Source organism: Bos mutus, chromosome 29 (genome assembly GCF_027580195.1).
Source record: "Bos mutus isolate GX-2022 chromosome 29, NWIPB_WYAK_1.1, whole genome shotgun sequence".
Lineage (NCBI taxonomy): Eukaryota > Metazoa > Chordata > Mammalia > Artiodactyla > Bovidae > Bos > Bos mutus.
In genome coordinates this window covers 16,550,322-16,571,528 of record NC_091645.1, presented here as the reverse complement: position 1 = coordinate 16,571,528, position 21,207 = coordinate 16,550,322, and the positions used below count along the sequence as shown (strand labels likewise).

Genomic DNA, 21,207 nt, shown 5'->3' with positions numbered 1-21,207 from the left:
TTTCCAACGTGTGGATTGAAATTTTTCGGCACCCTGTGCTGGCTGGTGGAGGGCCCATTTGGAGAACTGAAGAGACTTGGACGTAACATCCTCAGGCTGTGGCTGCTTCCTGACGGGGTAAATCAAGCTTGCTCACAGACTGGAGAGGGAAACCCTCGAGCCAGCAAGGGGAAGCCTGCCAAATTGGAAAGACGGGTGGCAGAGAACAAATTCCCACTTGGGAGCATAACAATCAGTAGCTGGTGCAGAGGGAAACCACACCAGCACCGGACAGGGAAGCACGCAGCTGCGGGACGGCCGGCAGCAGCCCTGAGGTCCGGGTGAGGGGCTCGGCGACACGCTGGGAGCAGGGGCGGGCATGAGCCGGGGAGCCTCCCAGCCTCCGTCACCTGTTGAACCCAGGCAGCAGGTTGGCAGTGAGTGGCAAAGGGCCTGTATGCAGGCTCCCCTAGAAGTGAGGGTGTTTAAAAAGCCAAGTGTGCCCACTGCTAACACCAAATCCAAATTTAATGTGATTTGAACCTCCTTGTATCTCTGGCTTTGCTAATCTTGACAAGATGGATATTCACTGATTCAGCGCCAGCCAGGTTCTACTAAAGGATTGAGCAATAAAGGACACATCCCTTCTCAAGTCACTGTAGGACAAACTAGGGACACGCTGAACAGCAGCCAGAACCTTGTGTCTGTCTTGGGTCTACATGGGGCTCCTGGAGCCCACTCACTGAGGTTCAAACCCTGGTGTGGTAAGGTAAGTCCTTTCCTTATTGGCTGCAAAACACACTCCAGCTCCAACTCCTGCTTCTTCCTTCTACGAACCCTGTCCTCAGTGCTCAATCTTCCAATGTTCCTTGAATGTTTCCGGCCCACTAACACCTTTGTGCCATTGCACACGCAGTTTCCATTGTGTGAAATGTCTCCTTTCTTCCTGCCACCCAACAAACTCCTATTCAGCCTTCACAAGCTAGCAAAGTCACCTCCTCTGTGAAAGCGGGACTAGAATTTCTGTTTAGTGAGCCCTTCCGGAGCGCCGAGTGGTGCTCGGAGCTCTTGCATACATCGTTTCCATATTCTCAAGGCAATCCTGCCAGGACAACATCAATTACTCCTATTTTAGAGACATGAAAAGCGAGGCTCAGAGGACCTCAGCAACTTGTCTAAAGTTATACAGCTGGTGAGTGGCAAAGATGGGATTCAATCAATCCACTAATGAATTAATCAACAAACGAGTATTGGGTGTGCTCCTGTGTACCAGGCACCCTGGTTACAGCAGAGGAAAAGATGGACAGAATTCCTGTCCTCACGTAGCTTACAGCCTAGAGGGAGAACAGGCAATGTTCAAGTATCTGTGAATTCATGAGATTACGGATTTAAATTTACACTGTATGAGGCTCTCCTGCCTTCGAGGGCTGCATGGGGCAGATTTCTTCAGTCCTCCGGGTCTTCCTGTGTCACCCACTTGTCACCTCTGATGGTGACCATCCAGAGCCCCACACTGTGCTGGACTCACCTATGCGTCCTTAATGCTCTTAAGAGGCCCTGCACCAAGAGTGTTCTCACAAGCCTTGTGCAACACAAAGACGAACAGCCAGCAGGCAAGCCAGGTGCCCAGGAGAGGACAAGCATGCTGACCCAGGGCCCCAGCAGACAAAACCTCCTTACCTGAGAGATATCCATCACAGAGTCACAGCTCAGGGGCCGGGCGGAACTGAGATCGTTGGAGCCCAGCAGGGTGGAGATGACCCCGTTCTGATCAATGCGTCTGATCATGGTGCCGTCCACGAAATAGATCAGCCCCGACTTGTCCACTGTGATGCCTGGGGTGGAGAAGCCCAAACAGGACATCCAGCCTTAGAGGTGGTTAACAACCCGCGTACTCAGGGAAACATGCAGGGTGATGGGCACATCTCCTCTATGATTTGATTAGATCTTCCCCACGACATTCATCCCCTCTCTGAAGACAGCTGCCCAAGGGCTTGTAAAAGGGGATCAGCACAGGCCTCTGGTTGTTCTACCTTGCTGCCTCTGGAGATATTTACCTATCATCTCAGTCATCCACAAAACCTGGACTCATAACTGCCGGGAGTTAAGCACTAGAGGTAGTGGCAAGGAGGAACATTTTCAATGTCAAATGATGGACTATGTAAATTAACCTACTTCTGAAGACCTGAAATTATAATCATCAAATCCCTTTGATTGCAGTAATCTTTCTTTTCTTCCAGGACAATCATCCCTCACGCTTTTCTAGTCTATTACTATTTGATGTTATTCTATTCTAATTTTTAATTTCTTTGGCCACACCATGCAGCTTGCAGGATGTTAGTTCTCTGACCAGAGATTGAACCAGGCTCCCTGCAGTGGAAGTGTGGAGTCCTAACTACTGGACCGCCAGGGAGTTCTCTATTACTATTTTAGTTTCATTGGTTATTTTCGAATTATAGAGCCTAAAAAAGAATCCTTTGGATTCGTGTAGGGAATATTGGTGAATTTAAAGTCTAAAAAAGGCACAATGAAAGGCACAATGAATTATCCAACGTTCCTTTCCTCCAGTTGCTAGACTATCCCGCCTGCTGACTTTCTCCAGGGCCACCTGTGTGACCTCAGGCAAGTCACTGGATGCCCTTGCATTTGTTTTCTTAGCTGTGAAATGAAAAGACTGTTCCAGATCTGTATTTGTCACGTTTGGATGTGTATGACAATCACCCGGGAGCTGGCTAAAAGGCACCATTCCCTCAGGCACCTGGTTCACAAAATCTCAAGTGCAGCCTGAACATCTGCCTGTATTTTTGACCAGTGCCCTGGGTGATAATGACGTAAAAAGATATAAATCAAAGTTTGAGAACCACTCTAGTAAGGGAGGACTTCTTAACCAGTGATATGGATAAGAATCGCCTGAAGAATCTTTAAATACATGTATTTATACACACCCCTCTGCTTGGTCTCACTCCCAGAAACACCATTAATCAGTCATAGGTTGGCTGGGACTAGGACCAAGGCTCAGGGGTGATACTGACACTCCAGGTCTAGAATCACAGGAGTCAGACATACCCTATAGAAGTGTGAACCGCTGAGGGGTCCAGACAGGGTGTGCCCCTGAGGAATGCGCGGTCTAGCTGAGGGAGCACAGGAATCACTTTGGACCCAGGGAGTGACAGAAGCCACAGCGGTTCATGGGGAAATAAAGGAGATTCTGGTCAGTTTCATCTTGTTTTTTCTGGGGCAGGAACTGAAAGAAGGGGTCAGGAAAAGCTTCACAGAGGTGGAGATGTTTAAAGTTAAAAAGCCTCCCAGTTATATAACCTTGGGGTAGTCACTTCACTTCCAGGATAAACTTCACTTCACTTCATGGATAAAATGCGGGTAATAACATCTGACCTGTAATAGTTAGCCCTTGATTATTGGAGCGATTTAGAATTATGAGAACACGAAACCCACCCTGGGCTTGCTCTCAAGGGCCCACAGGTCTATGACCGGTCAGGAGGGTGGGGTTAAGACAGCCAAGGGCCTCTGCGTGGTGAACACCCGCGGGAGCTGGGCTTCCTCCTGCCCGCTGCCTTAGGCTGTTCAGGGCTGAACACTGATTTCACGTGGAGGACTGGAGGCCTTAAAGCGGGGGCCGTCCTCCTTCTGTCCCTGCTTAGAATATAAACTAATTTCATTTTTCAAGCCTAGGAGCTTAAGACAGGCACTTTCTTGTCTGAGTGGCTGCTCTTGGTCTTTCTCCTCCATCTGCTGTAGGACTGATGAATGCTCCGGGAACAATTGGGTTTCTTGTTTACAAAGGTGGCTGCACAGGCTAATAGAAGGGACGTGCGCCCTGATTAATGACTTCATTTTTTTCTCCTTTTGTTGTGCTAAATAGATGGACATCTTTTCTCCTCCCTGTTGCACAGTGTCTGCACATCCTGGCACCCTTGTCATTTCTATCTGGGTTAATTACAGGCTTTGGGGCAATTTCCCTGTCACTACATCTGTGTGTGTGTGTGTGTGTGTGTGTGTGTGAGAGAGAGAGAGAGAGAGAGAGAGAGAGAGTGTGTGTGTGGAGGGTGGAGAACACACGTGTGCGGAGCAAATGAGAAAAGATCTTGAGAGAATAAAAATTCTCAGGAAAAAGTGTTTTAATTTTAAGAGAATAGAACCTTGCCACCAAAAAGGCTCTCACGGACCATTTAGCCCAATCTGCACGTTTACGAAAGGAAAACAGGCCCACAAGGGGAGGTCCCAGAGCCGGGGGTTGCAGAGCGAAATCATAATGCAGGCTCCCTGAGTGCAAGTGTAGTGTTCTTTCCACTCCAGGCTACTCTCTCAGTATTAGGGTATTGTAATTCAGAAGGAGATTAACCACAAGTGTCACAAACTTTACCCCATGGAGTTACTACCTGATCACTTCAGGTATGTGGTAGAGACATACAAGTAATGATACACGATAGTCTGTACATACAATAAAACAGGAATAGGAATTACCATTTATGAGATGTTTATCATGTGCCTGGTACCACTGTCCTAAGCAAGTATTTACATTCCTGATAACAGTTAATCTGGATGACAACTGTACAGTGTATTTCTATTTAGAGGAGGAAAATGGGGCTCAGAGAGGTTAAACAACTCACACAAAGTCACACAGCTATTAGGCGGCAATGGCATAATGCTGGTGGTTTAGTCACTAAGTTGTGTGAGGGGTCACTCTTTGTGACCATGGACTGTAGCCCTCCAGGCTCCTCTGTCCATGGGATTTCCCAGGCAAGAGTACTGGAGTGGGTTGCCATTTCCTTCTCCAGGGGATTTTCCCAACCCAGGAATCAAACCTGCATCTCCTGAGTTGCAGGCAGATTCTTTACAGCTGAGCCCCCAGGGATTCCCATTAGGTAGCACTGTCTGAATGTAAATACAGGACTGCCTGACTTCACAAGTCTACAGCTTACATTTGAAACCAAGCCCTGAAATCTGGCTCTACTTAAAAAAATATCGCTCATGACATTTTTATAGGCCATCATATGAAACATATTAATTTTGACTCTCAGCACAATTCTAGGAGGTAGACACAGAAGATATTGTTACTCCTATTTTATTGACGAGGACCCTGTGGCTTAGACACCATAGGTCATTGGCTTTAGGGCCTGCAGCACGGTGAACACGTGCCGATGGATGTCTGCTGAAAACGATGGCTTCTCCTCCAAAAAGCCTTCCCGGTCTCCTGGGCACAGGGGCCTCCTTGGCTCTGGACTCTCAATGCACAGTTCTTTCTCCTTGCACCGCAGGGAGCACTTCTCCCCCTCTCCCATCTCCATGATTAACATTCAAGTCTTATTTTTATGCGAAAATGAGCTTATCTATGTACACACAGTACACTGTATACTCAGCAAATACTTGCTGAATAAGTGAATGGAAAGTAAGTGTGGGTGTGAAGAGGTCCAGTTTTTTGAAGGACTCAAAATTGAAGCTTAAGAGTTAACCCATCCTATAGGACATGAACATGTGCAAAGATGATATACTGCCACTTTTTTTTTAAATCAAACAATGACATGAAAGGCAGCATATATATCCAACAGGAGGGGACTGATAAATAACAAGATATCCATTTGGTGGAATACTATATAGCCATTAAAAGCAAATTCATAGAAGACTCTTTAGTGACATGGAGAAATATTTGTGATATATCACTTAGGAAAAAAAAAAGTAGGTTACTAAAACAACTTGTTTAATGTGACTTAATTTTGTTGGTTTCTGGTGAGCATTAGAAAAAAGGCTAGGGGGAAAGACAGGAAATATTAACTGGGAATATTTCTGGCAGGTGGAATTATGACAGCTTAAACTTTCCTCAGTAGAGTTCTTAGCATTTTCCAACTTTTTTGCAATGATAAACAGGTTCACCTTTTGGAAATGGAACTACCCCTATGAATGTTACTGAGAGAGTTTTGAAAGCCAAGCCTTACCCCTGGGGTTGGTAAGTGTGGCTTCCGTGGCTTTTCCACCATCCCCACAGCGAGTGTCATCGAAGGGGAGGCACTGGTCACCTGTCCCCGCCACCACCTCAGAGTTCTTGACGAGGTCCTTCACCACCACCGTGGACTTGATCTTGAAGACCCGCCGGCTGGTGGTGTCCGAGAGGAAGACGGCCCCACTCATGGGGTCTGTGGTCAGGTAGTATTTGTGTGCTGGGCTGTGGCTGGAAAACAAGGACACGCCAGTTGGTGAGCACTTCCTTCTTTCCTGACAGGCAGCCAGAGATACAGAACTTGAGATTAAGCCAAAAAGGGGACAATGTCCCTCTTTGGGGTGATGGTTCCCCAATTTTTCTGACCTCTGTGGTTGGCCTTTGCTTCTCACCCAACTATGAATGCAAGAGGTTCTTGTTGATGACTGTCATGCCCAGCCAACAGTGCGATGCCTGTTTTCTTTAAAAAGATTATCCGTTGAGGCTGACCAGAGGTGGTCTGTAAATCCAGACCAGAGACACGAAAGGATCTGACTTTAAAAAACACTTCAAAACTAAACAAAACAACACACAAGCTCTTCCCCCATGCAGCTTTTACAGCAGCTCCACCCCCTTCTTGGGACTGACTGCTAAGGTCCCAGCCACACTGGACCGCAGCCAGTGTCAACGGCGTCTTCTTTTGACACTCATATTACACTTATCAGGGGCCCCGTAGTCTCCTTCCTGCAGCCAGACCCAAATGAGCCACATGATTAGTCTGTGATTGGCAGCAACAGCCAAGGAAGAAGAAACAAAGAAGGGAGCTGTGCTGGTGATGGCTCTGTTTCTGCAAAACAGCCGCAAAGAGCAGGATGCACTAACGGAGGAGAGTGAACTAGACAGGGACGGTACAGAGAGATGACGGCGACGAGGCCGAATCTCCAGGCACAGGGCAGGAAAAGTCGCACAGGCTTTGGGTTCAAATCAGTCTGGGTTCCATGTCTAGCTCTGCCATTTTGTGGTTCTGAAACCTGGGCAACTGACCTGGTCTCCTGAGCCTCACGTTTTCTTCATCTGCAAAATGGGCGTGTGAACCTTGCTGGTATATTGGGAACATTATATAAAATGTTACATAAATTATATGATAAATACTCAGCATAGTGCATGGCACACAGTGCTGTGTGTGCTGTGCATAGTCGCTCAGCCGTGTCCGACTCTTTGTGACCCCATGGACTGTAGCCCACCAGGCTCCTCTGTCCAAGGGGATTCTCCAGGCAGAATACTGGAGTGGGTTGCCACGCCCTCCTCCAGGGGCTCTTCCCAACCCAGGGATCGAACTCAGGTCTCCAGCACTGCAGGCAGATTCTTTACTGTCTGAGCCACCAGGGAAGTCCACAGTAGGCACTTGGTAATCATAATTATTATTTTAATTACTAGTCATTATGTCTGTTTTTGCCTTTGGAGAGGACTACAGAGTAGGTATCTCTTATTAAGCCTGAATTTTGCTATCATGTAGTAATGATTTACAATTTCTTCCCAGTCTAGGGCATTCCCTCACCACTTGTCATCAGCCATCCTGACAACTTGCCCCTCAAACATGTCTTCACACCTCTTTGCATCTGCAGTTCCTGCTCTGGGGACCATCCTGTACCCTCCCGTTCTCAGCCTCAGTTTCAGTTCAGTTGCTCAGTCGTGTCCGACTCTTTGTGACCCCATGAATCGCAGCACGCCAGGCCTCCCTGTCCATCACCATCTTCCAGAGTTCACTCAGACTCATGTCCATCGAGTCGGTGATGCCATCCAACCATCTCATCCTCTGTCGTCCCCTTCTCCTCCTGCCCTCAATCCCTCCCAGCATCAGAGTCTTTTCCAATGAGTCAACTCTTCGCATGAGGTGGCCAAAGTACTGGAGTTTCAGCTTTAGCATCAGTCCTTCCAAAGAAATCCCAGGGCTGATCTCCTTCAGAATGGACTGGTTGGATCTCCTTGCAGTCCAAGGGACTCTCAAGAGTCTTCTCCAACACCACAGTTCAAAAGCATCAATTCTTCGGTGCTCAGCCTTCTTCACAGTCCAACTCGCTATTCACTCTTCAGGTGTCAGCTCAAATGGCACCTTTTCTGTCAAACCTCCTCCAGCTTTTCTTCCCTATGCACTGAGATTCTTATCTTATCATATCTGGGTTATAGGACACTGAACATAATGCTCTGGCTATTTACTTATGTCTGTCTCCCAGAGTCTTCCCTGGGGGCTCAGGTGGTAAAGAATCAGCCTGAAACTCTTTGTGTTGCAGAGAGTCCAGCATAACTGAGCAGATAACACGTTCACTTTCCACTGTCTCCCCAATTCTGTCCCCAATAACTACTTGATGGGAAGAGATGGGATTTTATTCTTTTCTGTGTTTCCAATGTTCAGCTTGATGCTTTTCTAGCCCACAGCAGGCATTAAGTGCATGAGATCTCCATTTTTAGTTTACTTAAACAGTATTTTCAATCAAATTACTTAGCTTTCTTGTAACTTCTCTCTTAGGAGTGGTGGTAACAGGAGAGATGTCCTATTTAGCTAGACATGTCCCCTTTGACTTGCCCTATAACATGTGACAGATTTAATTTTCCCAGACGACACTGATTCCGGCTAAATAAAATGCAGTGACCTTAGATCCTACTCTGCAATGCTGGGGCAGCCTTGAGCTTTCTGATTCTTGATGACAGCTGGAGGTCAATTTTTCATTTCTTTTCGTATCATCCATGAGAAGCAGGTGCTATTCACCAAGGCAGAAACTGGGTCCTTGAGGAATATGGTGGGGTCCCTGTCCACTGAGAGTAGGCCCCCCATCCCAAGATTTTGGCTTATGTCTTTCTGCATCAACCCAGAGAAGTGCCACTTAGGTGACGTTTCTCAGATTGGTGAATTCCAGATGAGGGTGGCATTTGGCAGACTGTCCAGTGGCCCCCTCTTTTGTGCCCCAGAACAAATTTGAGGTTGGGGTTTCATCAGCTAACCATAAGGGAAAGAGCACTAGTTTTGAACTGAGAGAATGTGGGTTCTAGTTTGCACAAGCCACCTAAATGTTTCAAGCAGTAGGTTCCTCAGCCTCAGATGATGGCGTCCCTGCCCTGCTCTGCTCACAGGCTTATCATCAGGATCAAATGAAATGATCCAGCTCAACGGCCCTTTCCAGTTGGCAGAGCTCTTGGACAGTCTTCCGCTCACTTCTTCCTTGGGCCACCTGCACTGGGAGCGGTACCCCGACCTCTCCCAGGAGATGCGTCCTTAGTCCTGGGGGCAGAGCTGTGGATGCACGGGCTGCTGGTATGGAAGCATCGGCTGCCACCTCCGGGCGCCAGTTTGTCCCAGACACGGTGCCAGCCTTTTATATGCACAACCTCCTTTTCATCACAAATGCCATAGAAGGCATTATTAAAACACAACAACGGCTTTAGAAACCTGAGATGAGAGATGTTTAGAAAGCTGAAACTTGAGCAGGGCCGGAAAGTGCTAGGTGGCAGGATGGTATTTATCTCTGATCTGCTGGATGCCAGAGTCTGTGTTCGCTCTACTTCCCTGGGCTGCTCCTCAGGGCCTAGAAAGCTCCTCTGCCTTTCTCGCCCAGGGCGCCTGCTCATCTCTTAGGACTTAGCTCCAACATCACCTCATCTGGAACCCCTACCTCTCCTGGATTCTTGGGTCCCTGCTTTCCCCTCCTTCTTCTGTTGTGTCTCCACCAGACTCTCAGCACATTATACTTTCAGTACGTCCAGCACCTTAAGACCCTTTTCTGCTTGGCTGTCTGATTCCTCAAGGACATCTTGGACTCTTTAGGGGCAGGGCCAGGCTTCAAGTTCCTGGTGCTTAGCCCTGAGCTGGTACAGAGTCAGCGTTCCAGAAAGGCCTGCTGACTTTATGAATCGGTGAGTAAATGCCTATCGGCTTCTCTGGGATTGCAGACAGGAAACACCCACTGCTAAGGATCGTAGGGTGATGGTTCTCAACACGGCTGCACATCAGATTCACCTGGAAAACTTTTCTGTTTTTTAAAAACCCTCACCATCACATCTGAAGGGCCTGGGTATCTGTCCCTTGAAGATGACTTGGTTGCTCCTGAGGCCCAGCTGGCTTTGGAAACCATGCCTTTAGAGCAGAGCTTTTCAAACTTTGACGTGCTCATGAATCATGTTAAAATGAAGATTTCAGCTTCGCAGTTCTAGGTGTGGTCCGAGAGTCTGCACTTCTAATGAGTTCTCAGAGGATGCTGATGTTGCTTATCTGTACTCGGAGGAGTGGGGCCTTCCTTAGAATATTTTGCAAACCGTAGATGTGAGCAATGGGAGATGGCCTCCTGCTGAGACCCCAGGCCCGGTGCTGTGGACAGGGACCCTGTCTGATCCGGTTCTGATCCACAGGATCCTGGGCAGGGCTGGGCACAGAGCGGGCTCACAGTTCCACTGCCGGAGTCTGCGCAGGAGTTCCTGAGGACCTGCATTCTTTTCCACTTCCTTAAACACAACCCCGGTGCCTCTGGAAATTATGCAAAATCTTAGGGACTATAAGGTATTAATCCTGAAGTAAATGAGCTGCAGTGGGCCTCACTCTGACCTCCATCTGGACAATGTGGGGAATTTCCTAGTAGGAGCTGTGAGCCCAGGAGTCTGTTGGCACCAAAGGCAACCTATTGCCTGTTCTGAGTGGGGATTTTCCCTTTCCTTCAGAATAAGACCTGCCTTGTGCAAAGGGGTGTCCTTTGACCACATCAGGTAGCAGCCTTGGCAGACCTTGATCCGCTGGTTCTTGGAACTAGTAGAAAGAGCTTGAGCACTGGAACCACACAGACAGGGGTTCCAATACCAGCTCCGTCACCCACGTGATAGGTGACCTTGGGCAAATGATTACTCTGAGCCTCAATTATTTGTCATCTGAGAAACAGGGATAATCATAGCTGCTTCGAGGACAAAACTGTATGAAGGATGTAAACCTTTGAGGATAGTGCCCGCTCCATCAAAAAATAAAAAAGTCCAATTAATGGCAGCTGGTCACCTTGAGAAACCTCCAGAACATTTATGTTACTGCACAATGAAAAACACCAGTATGTCATACTTAATACTGTCTGTCTAACCTGTTTTCTGAGGCAACTAAGGGCTCTCTTCGAGTTAACATAGAACGTGTAGCTGGGTTTGACGGAGATTTGAGTTCAGATGTACTTCTGAACAAGACTTCAAACATTCCTCCATGACCCTAGAGGAGAGATCTGGGAGGAGGTGAGGACCCTTAGTCCCTCAAGAAAGGCAGGGAAGAAGATGCCCAAGGGACTGGGGGTCTCCGTGCTGAGCATGCCCAGCGTGGTGGGCTGAATTAAGGTTGGAAAGGCAAAAGAGAGAGACACACACACAGGCTGAGTCCTAGCCTGAGCCTCTAGCTCCTCAGAGCAGCAGAACAGTAAATGCTAATGGACTAAGAGGACGGAGTTTTAGAATTTCTTTATTCCATTTCTGGCATTTACTGATGGGAACACTAAAGCTCTGAGGGAGGGAGGGATTTGCCAATATCCAGGTGCCAGTTAAAATCAGAGCTGGAGCCCAGGTCTTCTCCCGCCTGACTGTCCTTAGAAAACTGGAAGGCAGAAAGAAATTCCATTTTTCCCTTCTACTTTGGTTCACTTTCAAAACACGTTTTAGCACCTGAGAAAACAATGAATTGAGAGAGGACAGGAAGCCAGCTCTGAAATCATACCATGGGTACATCAAAAGATCACTGAACAGCACAAACAGGAGGTACCGAAATCAAGACTCTCAATTTACAGATGATGCCACTGGAAACCAGGAAAGCTGTGTGACCAGCCCAAGGCCACACGAACATGAAGCAAAGTTGGAAGAGCACCCTGGCTTCTGACTCTTGCCAGCTAGGCCCCCCCGTCTCCTAGCTGCGACCCAGGCAGTCACCACCACTGACTGGAGGTGTTAATGGGAAGTGCTAGGTTTCCATCCAAGATCTTCATATGAAAGGTACTGTGTTTGCTAAAAAACCAAACTTGAGGGCACAGGTCAGTTCATAGTTCAGTAACATCCATACCAAGCTCTTTGGATATCTCTCTTCTATTTCAGTGTCAGGAAAAATACTCCTCCTCTGAGAAGGGGGCATATTTTCCCATTTCTGGTAACGTAAACCCTGAAAACAATTATGCTTCTCTGTTTAATCTGACTGCTAGGAAGCTCAGAGTCTGATCTGATGTGTAATCACATGTATTTGTTTTCTCCTTTTTTCTTTTGTTCCCAAATTCTATTTAATTTACTTTAATACATGTGTCTTTGGTTGCAAGAACACTGAATTCCTTTTCAGGATAGACAGCGACATAATCATCATCATCTAATTGTTATGATGATGATGATAATAATAGTAATAATAACAATAATAAAAATAATAACTCATTAGAGTGCCTGGCACAATGCTAGATACTTTATAAATATCCTCTGTATCCCTTATAACAATCTCCAAGGGAGATTTTATTATCTTCAAATTAGAAACTAATGCTCAGATAGATTTAAACAGTTTTCCAAGGCCACACAATTGAGAGCTTCGGTTTCCTCATCTGTAAATTGGATGTATCATGAAGAACTACTTCAAAGGCGGTCTGGGGGTGCATTGCTATAATCTATGTAAAACGCTTAACCTGCTTTCTACTACACATTAAGTGCCCTCTATATACTACTATTATTATCTTAAAAGAATACATATGATTTCCATGTTATTACTATAATTATACAGACATGGACATAATCGCTGTTGGATTGGGATCTGTCTGACTCTCTACTGAACTTATCTCCAGTAAGTGCCCACCCACGTGCCAGTCTGATCTGCACCCACACAGGTAACCGAGAGCCACGTGGGTAGCAGTGCAAGCCACCCTCCATGTGCCATGGCTGCTGTCAGGCCACCCAGATGTGTGGGAAGCGGGGGGACTCTGAGGTGACCGTCCCCTAGGAGTCAGACGAGCGCCACAGCCCGGGGATGTCAGTGTGTCTGAGGACGACCACTCCTGCTTGCTGCAGGGTCACTGGGAGCCTACATAACAGATCTACTCTGTGCCAAAGTTCCTGTTTGGGGGCTTCTCCCTGTGGAAGGTGTGTATGGCCTGAATATCCTCCCTCATTCTGTCCTTGCTGACAGACCTCCTGGAGCGGTCCCTTGGCGTCCCAGCCTCCAAACCCGAGGCACCTGGCATGCCCAGAGACGGACGAATCTGAAGCCTGTCTTCTGCCAGGATCTCTGCCTGATTGAGTCCTTCTCACGGCCTTCCCACTGTGATCCTCCAAGTCACTCAACACGGTGGGGATAATCTCTTCCTTCATTCTCAGGATAATCAGACTAGGGTGTGCAAATTACTCTGCCAAGGTTAAAATTTCCCCCTATTACTCAGCCTGTCATGTCCACAAACTACCAAAATAAATGCTGCGCTGTGCCAGAGATGAAAGGAGCTCAGGCTCTCCCTACCCGTCTTCACCATTATTAATGACTTTCTTTCACTGTAGCCGAGGTACCCCCAATCAGATCCAATCACAGAGGAGTCATTTGCCACCGAGTGATCTGAAATTGACACGTGCAGCTTACCATACAGCATGCAACAAGGCAGGCAGAGACAGGAAATTCTCCACTGGTTGGCTTACCTATGTCTGAAATCTTTATTTCTGACAGAAGACAGGAGAGCAGGGAATAGAAGAAAGAATGAAGTGTTAGCAACAGGGTTAGAAGCATTATTAGCAGCCTGAAAACTTGACAGCAATGGTTCTGTACAATACTGTAATAAATAAAGACTTAGCAGCTCTGACACTGATATATTTCATATTGGATATTACTTGTCAGTGAGCTCACTTAGAAGCAGCTACATATCACGGAAGCAGCATGGTCTCACCTGCACCAACACTGCTGACTCTAGCAGAAGAGGATGCGGTTGACCCGGGTGGCTGCTTGCACCAGGGCTAAGCCAGAGGCTGGCACGGTCGATTCCTCCCCTGCCCAGAGAGGCGCTCTCAGAGACATGCTCACTGCTGTGTCTCTGTGTGCACGCTGCCCTACCGAGAGTGGCCCAGACCTGTGTGGCCCACCACGATCGTCCTCCCAATAGAACAGAGAATTGGAGCTACATTCTACTTATAGGGGAGAAGGTGACAGAGAAACAGTCCTGGGAAAGAGGACGGGAAGGAAATACACTGTGATGATAACCTATCAATAAATTATTTTTTCCCCTAATGTAATTTCCTCCTCCCTTCCTTACACACTATCTTCCATGATCTCTCTACAACTATGGCAGGGAGACAGGGAAAGTGGGGTCTCTAATTTAAAAGATGTGAAAATGGAAGTCCAGAGAGGGTAAGTGGTCCAGTTTTAGTTTCTCTGCCAAGGTGGGCTGACCCCGAGCCTATGACTCTCTCTGCATTAAGGCATAGGAAAGAGAAAGATAATATGAGCAGTTAGTCGACTAAAGCAAATACACTCAAGGGTTCCCATTTCCCTGGCAGTTATCTATGATGGTCAAACTCATAAAAGAGAGAAAAAAAAAAAACGGGCAGAGACTCTCCTGTAAATGGCCTGGTTCTCATTCCGCCTGATGTCTGATTTCCTGTGAGTCCACAGAATGTGAGCTTCTGCTTTTTTTTCATGGCCAAAGACCCTTCCCTTCCTTTGTCCCCCTTTGGTTGGGTGGGTGAACACAGTGCCCTCATCTGCAGGGCAGTGATGGCTGTGGCCAGCCGGCCAGCCTGCCCCACCTCTCCCATGTGCCCTGCAGAGAGGGGTTCTCAGCGGGCACTCACCTCCGGGATACGTAAGCATGGCGCTCAGCCAAGGTGGCCCCCAATGGGCCCCCTGATGACACTTTGGCGAGGCAGAGCTGTGTGGTGGCCTTCTGGGTTTGGGTCTGCCAAGCTGGACCCTGGGCAGGTTCCTTAAATTCCCTAAGTCTCCTTTATCTTATTTGTCAAGGGCAATAGTAATAATTAATAGTAAATAAGAGCCAATAATAATAGCAAAATAATCTTGCAGAGCAGTCATATTAACACCAGGCAAATAAAAGAGGGCTTGCAAGAGAGAGTTTCCTTTTCCCCTGGCTACTTCCCAGCTCAAGGGCCCATCCTGCTCACATGGACCCCAGGCCAGGAGATGGGCAGAGTCCACTCTCTAAAACGGTCATGAGAAACCTGGTACAGTTTCTCCTGAAAGGGAGGGTGGGGCTCCCCCATCTCTAACCAACCACAGCTCCCCTGGAACCCACCCTGTGACAGGCCTCTGCTTCTGAAGTATCTCGTCTGAGGGGGTGTGGAGATGTCCAACACACCAGGCCCCTCCCTGTGCAGGGAGAGTGCCTGTGCTCTGTCCCTCATGGTCAGGATGGGGACAGGGAAAGGTGACAGCTGGCTCTGTCGCCTATATACACCCGAGGAGCAGCCATGGGCCTTCTCTCAGCACCGGGCAGCTGCAGAGAACCGCCCCTAAGTCCCGATGCCAGTTAAGTAACAGGACCAGGCTTGGTAACATTGGCACTGGGGCCTAGTTCGTGATACCATCCCTTGTCCTTATAAAAAGACTCATGTGATGCATGTCAATGGGTTTGGTGCCAGGAAGCAGGAAAAAGATTGAAGGGCTTCCAAGGAGTCTAACTCAGTGGCTGGCCGCCTTCTCCATCATCTGGACAGCAAGGGTGTCTCCCCATCCCCAGGGTGGTTTGTCTGCATCTCTGTGTCCCATGGAGAGCGGCGTCGGCTGCCTCAGAGCCTCCAGCTCACAGGTCAGCCTCTGGGAAGTGACCGGGGAGGCTCTGTTCTGTCCCCTTCTCAGGCCAGTGGGTCCTGGTAGGTGGGCCCGTAGGGTGGCGAAGGGACATGCTAGGAACCGTCGGGGAGGCCTCACCGAACATACCTCAGCTCCAGGATGTTGGTGACGTTCCCGGAGGGGAAGATCCTTCGGATGTAGTTGAAATCTCCCACGTAGAGGCTGCCGTCAGCGCCGCACGTGAGGGCCACGGGGGCCAGGAGCTTGTTGCCGTCGGCGAGGCCGTTGCAGCTGGGACAGGAAATGCTCCTGCGGCGCCCATTGCCCATGATGCTCCCGATGACAGGCGGCTGCTGAGACACAAACTGGTTCTCCCCGTTTCCCTTGTGCAGGATGCCTGGGACGAGGGCAGAGGAGCGGAGTCACTGATGGCGCTGGGGGTGGCTCTCCCTGCGGCTGCAGCATTGTCCTGGTTTTGCAAGGGATGCCAGATCCCTGCCTACCGCTTCCAGACCCAGCTCCCAAGGCTGCCTCACCCCACAAGGAAACCCAGGCCATACTGGACAGGACACGTTGCTCTGCTGATAGAATTCCCACGGCTGTAAGACGGGTGCTGTTACCCTCCCGGTACTGACAGGGGACCCCTGACATCACGTACTGACGTACTGACATCACACAGATGACAGGAGAAGTCCCGGCTCTGAACCATTCAGCTTCACTGCCTCTCAAATAAACTGGACACACTGCGCGGGCCAAGTTTGTCTCTCCATCACAGCACAGAACTGTTTTTTTTTTAAAGTGTGCAATATAGCTTTCTGTCTTAAAAAACCCAAAGTTACATACCTTATTTTAAAAAAATAGTTTATTACCAAAAAGGTAAGCATCACTGTATACTTCAGAAAGTAGTGATTTTTTTGTAGGTGGAGGCTCTTGGCTCGGTGTTAATGGCACAGCACACAATTCTTTATTGCACTTATCTGTCCTCTCTTTACCATTTCAGGTGCGGAGACAGTGTCTTCCCCACTCTGTATCTCAGTGCCTAGCACAGAACCTGACATAGAGGAGATATCGAGAGATGTTCATAGAAATGCATGAGGGAGACTCAGTCTAAACTAGCCTGGACTTCATTCACCTCCAGACTGCTGTTTGCAGTTATTTTGGCTTTTCTGACACTCATGACCAAAGCAAGTCCTAACTACGACTCACAGGTCAGTTTCTGGATGCCTCGTTCTATCCTATGGAATCTATTTATCTGTTCCTGTGACAGCACTACAGTTTTAGGTATTATGGTTTTCCTAAGATAGCTTAACATCTGGCAAGTGCCTCTTTTTTGTTCTTATTTTAAAGAGTGCCACAGCTATTTATAAATATTTATTTGATTACAGACTTCAGAATTAGTTTGTCAATCCCTGCCCCCCAAACGCAGTGGCTTTGATGGGCATTCTTGCATCTACAGATTAGGTAGGAGAGATCTGACATCATCCCCATATTTACTTGTCCAATCTTGAAACACAGTCCCAGGGAGCTGTCTAACATACAGATCTGGGATTTCCCTGGTGGACCAGCAGTAAAGTGTCCGTCTGCCAGTGCAGGGGACACAGGGTTCAGTCCTTGGTCTGGGAGGATCCCACATGCTGCGCGGCAGCTAGTCCATGTTCCAAAACTACTGAGCTCGTGAGCCTAGAGCCTGTGCTCTGCAACAAAAGAAGCCACCAAAATGAGAAGCCCGTGTGTGGTAGCAAAGAGTAGCCCCAGCTCGTCACAACTAGAGATAGCCTGCAGGTAGCAACTCAGACCTACTGCAACCGAAAGGAAAGAACTTTTAAAATACAGATCTGACAGTGTCACTCCACGCTGTAAACCCTTCAGAGGCTTGAGATTTGCCTCTGGGTGGAGTCGAAAGTCCTAATCTTCCTACCTGGGACTCAGGCTGCTCAGGCCCCCCACTCCGGCTTTTGCTACTCCCTTCATTTCACCCTTTGCTCAAAGCACAATGATCCTTTCTCTCCAATCACTCCTCTTTCAGGTTTCAGTGCTTTGGCACGGACTGTGCTCTCTGCCCAGAATGTTCTTCCTGCTTGATATACACAGCTAATGCTGTAGACCCCTGGAGACTCAGTTTGGAAGTTCTCTCCAAAGAGACAACCTGCTGAACCAAGAAGCTGAGTCAGGGGCTTCTCTTCTGCACCCCCACAGTGTTCCCAGCTTTCCCCTGTGACGGCACCATCCATGGCATGCTGTGAAAATTGCCTGAGAAGTGTTTGTCTTGCCCAGAGTGTAAGCTCTTGAAGCCCTTCACTTCTGTATCCCCGGCGCCCAGTAGTGACGAGCACAGAGCAGGTTGCCAAGGACTATTTGTATTAACCCTTCTGACCAGTGGATCACACATGAGCCTATGGAATTTGAAGTGTGTGTGTATGTGTGTTTTTGCCTCACAGGGAACAAAGCACATGAGACAAGACTCACACCATGGCCTGGCTCCTGGAATTCTACTAATCCGCTCACCGCTTTGGATGTTGAGGGCATGGTGCTTGTCCAGGCTCCATCCTCCCAGCTTGGAAGCATCGATTTCATAGCCCTGCAGCACTGCGGTTCTTTTCTCCCACAGGATCAGATCTGGGCAGGATTCATACTCATAACCCACGGAAACTGTAGGGAAAAAAAGGCACAAAATGCACATGTGAGCAAAGCCTCTTCTTTGGCTTTAGATCTGCATGCAAGGCCCCTGCTTGTCTTTGGTTTGAAAAGAAAGAAGGATCAGAAGATTCCTAAGTGGCAACAAGATCTATATGCAACACTAACCTAGGGAGGCTGAGCCTGAACATCCTTTTTTGGGGAGCGATGGTACATCATTGTGAAGTGAAAGTGTTAGTCGCTCAATCACGCCTGACTCTTCGCGACCCCATGGACTCTAGCCCGCCAGGGTCCTCTGTCGAAGGAATTCTCCAGACAATATCGGAGTGGGTAGCCATTCCCTCGTCCAGGGGATCTTCCCGACCCAGGGAACGAACCCATGTCTCCTGCATTGCAGGCAGACTCTACCATCTGAGCCACAGGGTAAGGCCTTGGTACATCATTAGGAAATGTTAAACAAATGTTCTAAATATTTTAAGGACCCATGTCAACTGATTCCAGGGAAATGATCTTTAGTATGCAAAGTACTTTAGGTACTAAAGTCTTCATGCACTGTTATTCGTAATAGTGGAAAGTTGGAAGTAATCTAAAGGTTGGAAGGGGATGAGAGGTTGAGCAAACCAAGTGCATGCACTCGAGGGATATGCAGCCACCGGAAGTTGTGGTTATGAAGATCATGGGTGACATGGAAGGTGCCTAAGGGGTAATGCTGAGTTAAAGGCCTGGTTATATATGGTACTAAATCTATGTTAAAAAACTATACATGAAAAAAGAAAATAAATTTTAATGTTAAGAAGTAGTTTTATTTGCTTATAGGACTATGCATAACTTTATTTCTATTTTTTGGCCCATTTATCACATTCTTATCGATGAACATGGAAATACTTGAACAAAGAAAAAAAAAAATCCAAAATCACTGATAATGAATACATGGAAAAGGAGCTCCTTCAAGGTACTCTGAAAGCTGGAAGTTGCTTTGAGGTCTCAAAACTTGAAAATCTCCGGTTTCACTTCTGTTTCATGGATCCAGGCCTCCTTAGGGGATCACTGGGGGGCAGGCTAACCATGGAGGACTCCCCAAGGCTGGGTTTGGGAAAAGCCCTGTGACCGCCCTATGGGAAGGGACTGGCAGAGACAGGAATGCTGTTTCTTCCAAGTATCTTTCTGGGCAGACACTGCTTTCCAGGGGGCAATGCCCTGCCACATGCTCGAGACGGGAATTAACACCTGGGCAGCTCTTCAGAGCTTCCTTTAGGTGCCAGGAGAGACTGCTGGCTCCCCATGGCAGGACGGAATGTGCTGGAACGTGCTTCTGTGGTCTCTTCCCTGTGACCTTGAGCCCCACAAGGAGCCACTCTCTGCTTTTTCATGGTCGCCAGTCATCTCAGGAAAGCAAGCCTCAGCCCCAGTGCAGAGAGGCCTTGACGGGCTGGAGAGCACTCAGCGCTCTCATATCACCTGAAAGAGGTGGCAAGGCTTCATTGCTTCTGAAGAGACCACAGAAGCAGCTTGGTTTCCAGAAGGGACTGTGAACAGCGAGGGACAGCATCTTGGCTCCCAGCGTGCCCAGTGGGGAGGCGGTGGAACGCAAAAGTTCAAGGAAGCTCTGGGGAAAATCCGGCCCAGCTCCTTCCCTGTGTGGCCCTGGGAAGTCCCCTCACCTCTCTGGGCCTCAGCTTCCTCGTGCAGAATACGAGGATGCTTTCTGACTCACAGGGTGGTTGTGAGGATTAACTGAGATATCAACATACAGAGAGTTCACCCTCCGGAGCAGATTCTCAACAGACCCTCTTCTTGCCTGCCTGCCTTGCTTCCTCTCCCTTCCTCTCCTTTCTTTTTACATTACTTCTTCTCTGCCTCCTCACTCTGCCTTTGCTGAATCTAGAAAGGGAATGAAACTGGAGCAAGGATCAAACAAGGGAAGAGGACCAAGAGCCCTGTCCCCCCAAACCTTCCTGTCTCCTGAGGACGGCGCTGGGCCCTGCGGTGGGGAGGCTTACCGAAGGCTTCTGAGAGCCCGAACACCTTCTGGTTGTAGACGTCCGTCTTGTCCCAGATGAAGTAATAGGACAGGTCTGGGGCGGCAGCAAACCACTTCCTGAAGAGGCGGCCCTCAACCGCCACCATGAGGTGGACCTTCATGAGGTTGAAGGGGATGGTGGGGTGGGTGAGGCTGATCCTCAGGACAGATTTGTAGCCGGGGGTCCGGCTGCTCAGGTAGCTCAGCCTCATCTTGCAGCCGGAGATGGCGATTTCCTCCTGCAAAGCCTGGAGAGACAGATCACAGTGGGTGACGGTCACGGAATCACTGGCAGAGGGGAGGCGGCTGCAGCCTCACAGACTCTGGGTGTTGGAGGGGCAGAGGAGGAAGAGGGGGAAGGGGGAGGAGGAGAAAGCGGACTGCAAAAAGGAGCGGGAGGAGGAGGAGGGAGTGGGGGAGGAAGACAAGAGCCAGAGGCCTGCTGTCCGGGGCGCACTCTCAAGTGGCACATCCCTGCCTCGTTGAGCCTCTGGCTCTTCCCCCTTTCAACAGGGATGACGATGTTCAACTCACTGCATTAGTGAGAGGATAAGATAACGTGTGTAAAAAATACTTAACATCACCTCTCATTCACCTGCTGTGCCATCCCAGAAGACCCAGAAGAACCTCAGCATTGCAGCTTCCCCACTAGGTTAGCTTGCGGACCGGGAAGGCCACATATATAAATGGCCCAGCACATAACGAATACCCAGTAAATGTTTCTAAGCAGGATGATGGTACTATGACTGTTGTGGCTGCTGCTGCTGCTGGAAGCAGGGGGCATTGTGAAGACAGACCTTGCCCTGGGATCAATGTGGAGAGCTGTCTCAACTAGAAGAACTGCTACTCTCTCAAAACCTTCCTAAGGTAAGATCTGTTACAAGT

General features: G+C 48.6%; 1 protein-coding gene across 4 annotated transcripts in view; it reads right to left on the bottom strand.

Moving 5' to 3' along the window:
- Positions 1 to 21,207, bottom strand: part of TENM4 (teneurin transmembrane protein 4) — an 855,551-nt gene that overhangs the window by 51,929 nt on the left and 782,415 nt on the right. For all 4 annotated transcript variants that reach the window (XM_070365001.1, XM_070365000.1, XM_070365002.1 and 1 more), the window contains 5 exons: positions 20,303 to 20,570; positions 18,174 to 18,317; positions 15,816 to 16,065; positions 5,931 to 6,163; positions 1,660 to 1,814 (listed from right to left, as the gene is read on the bottom strand). In XM_070365001.1, the coding sequence (XP_070221102.1) occupies positions 1,660 to 1,814; positions 5,931 to 6,163; positions 15,816 to 16,065; positions 18,174 to 18,317; positions 20,303 to 20,570 (1,050 nt within the window). The remainder of the gene's footprint in view (positions 1 to 1,659; positions 1,815 to 5,930; positions 6,164 to 15,815; positions 16,066 to 18,173; positions 18,318 to 20,302; positions 20,571 to 21,207) is intronic.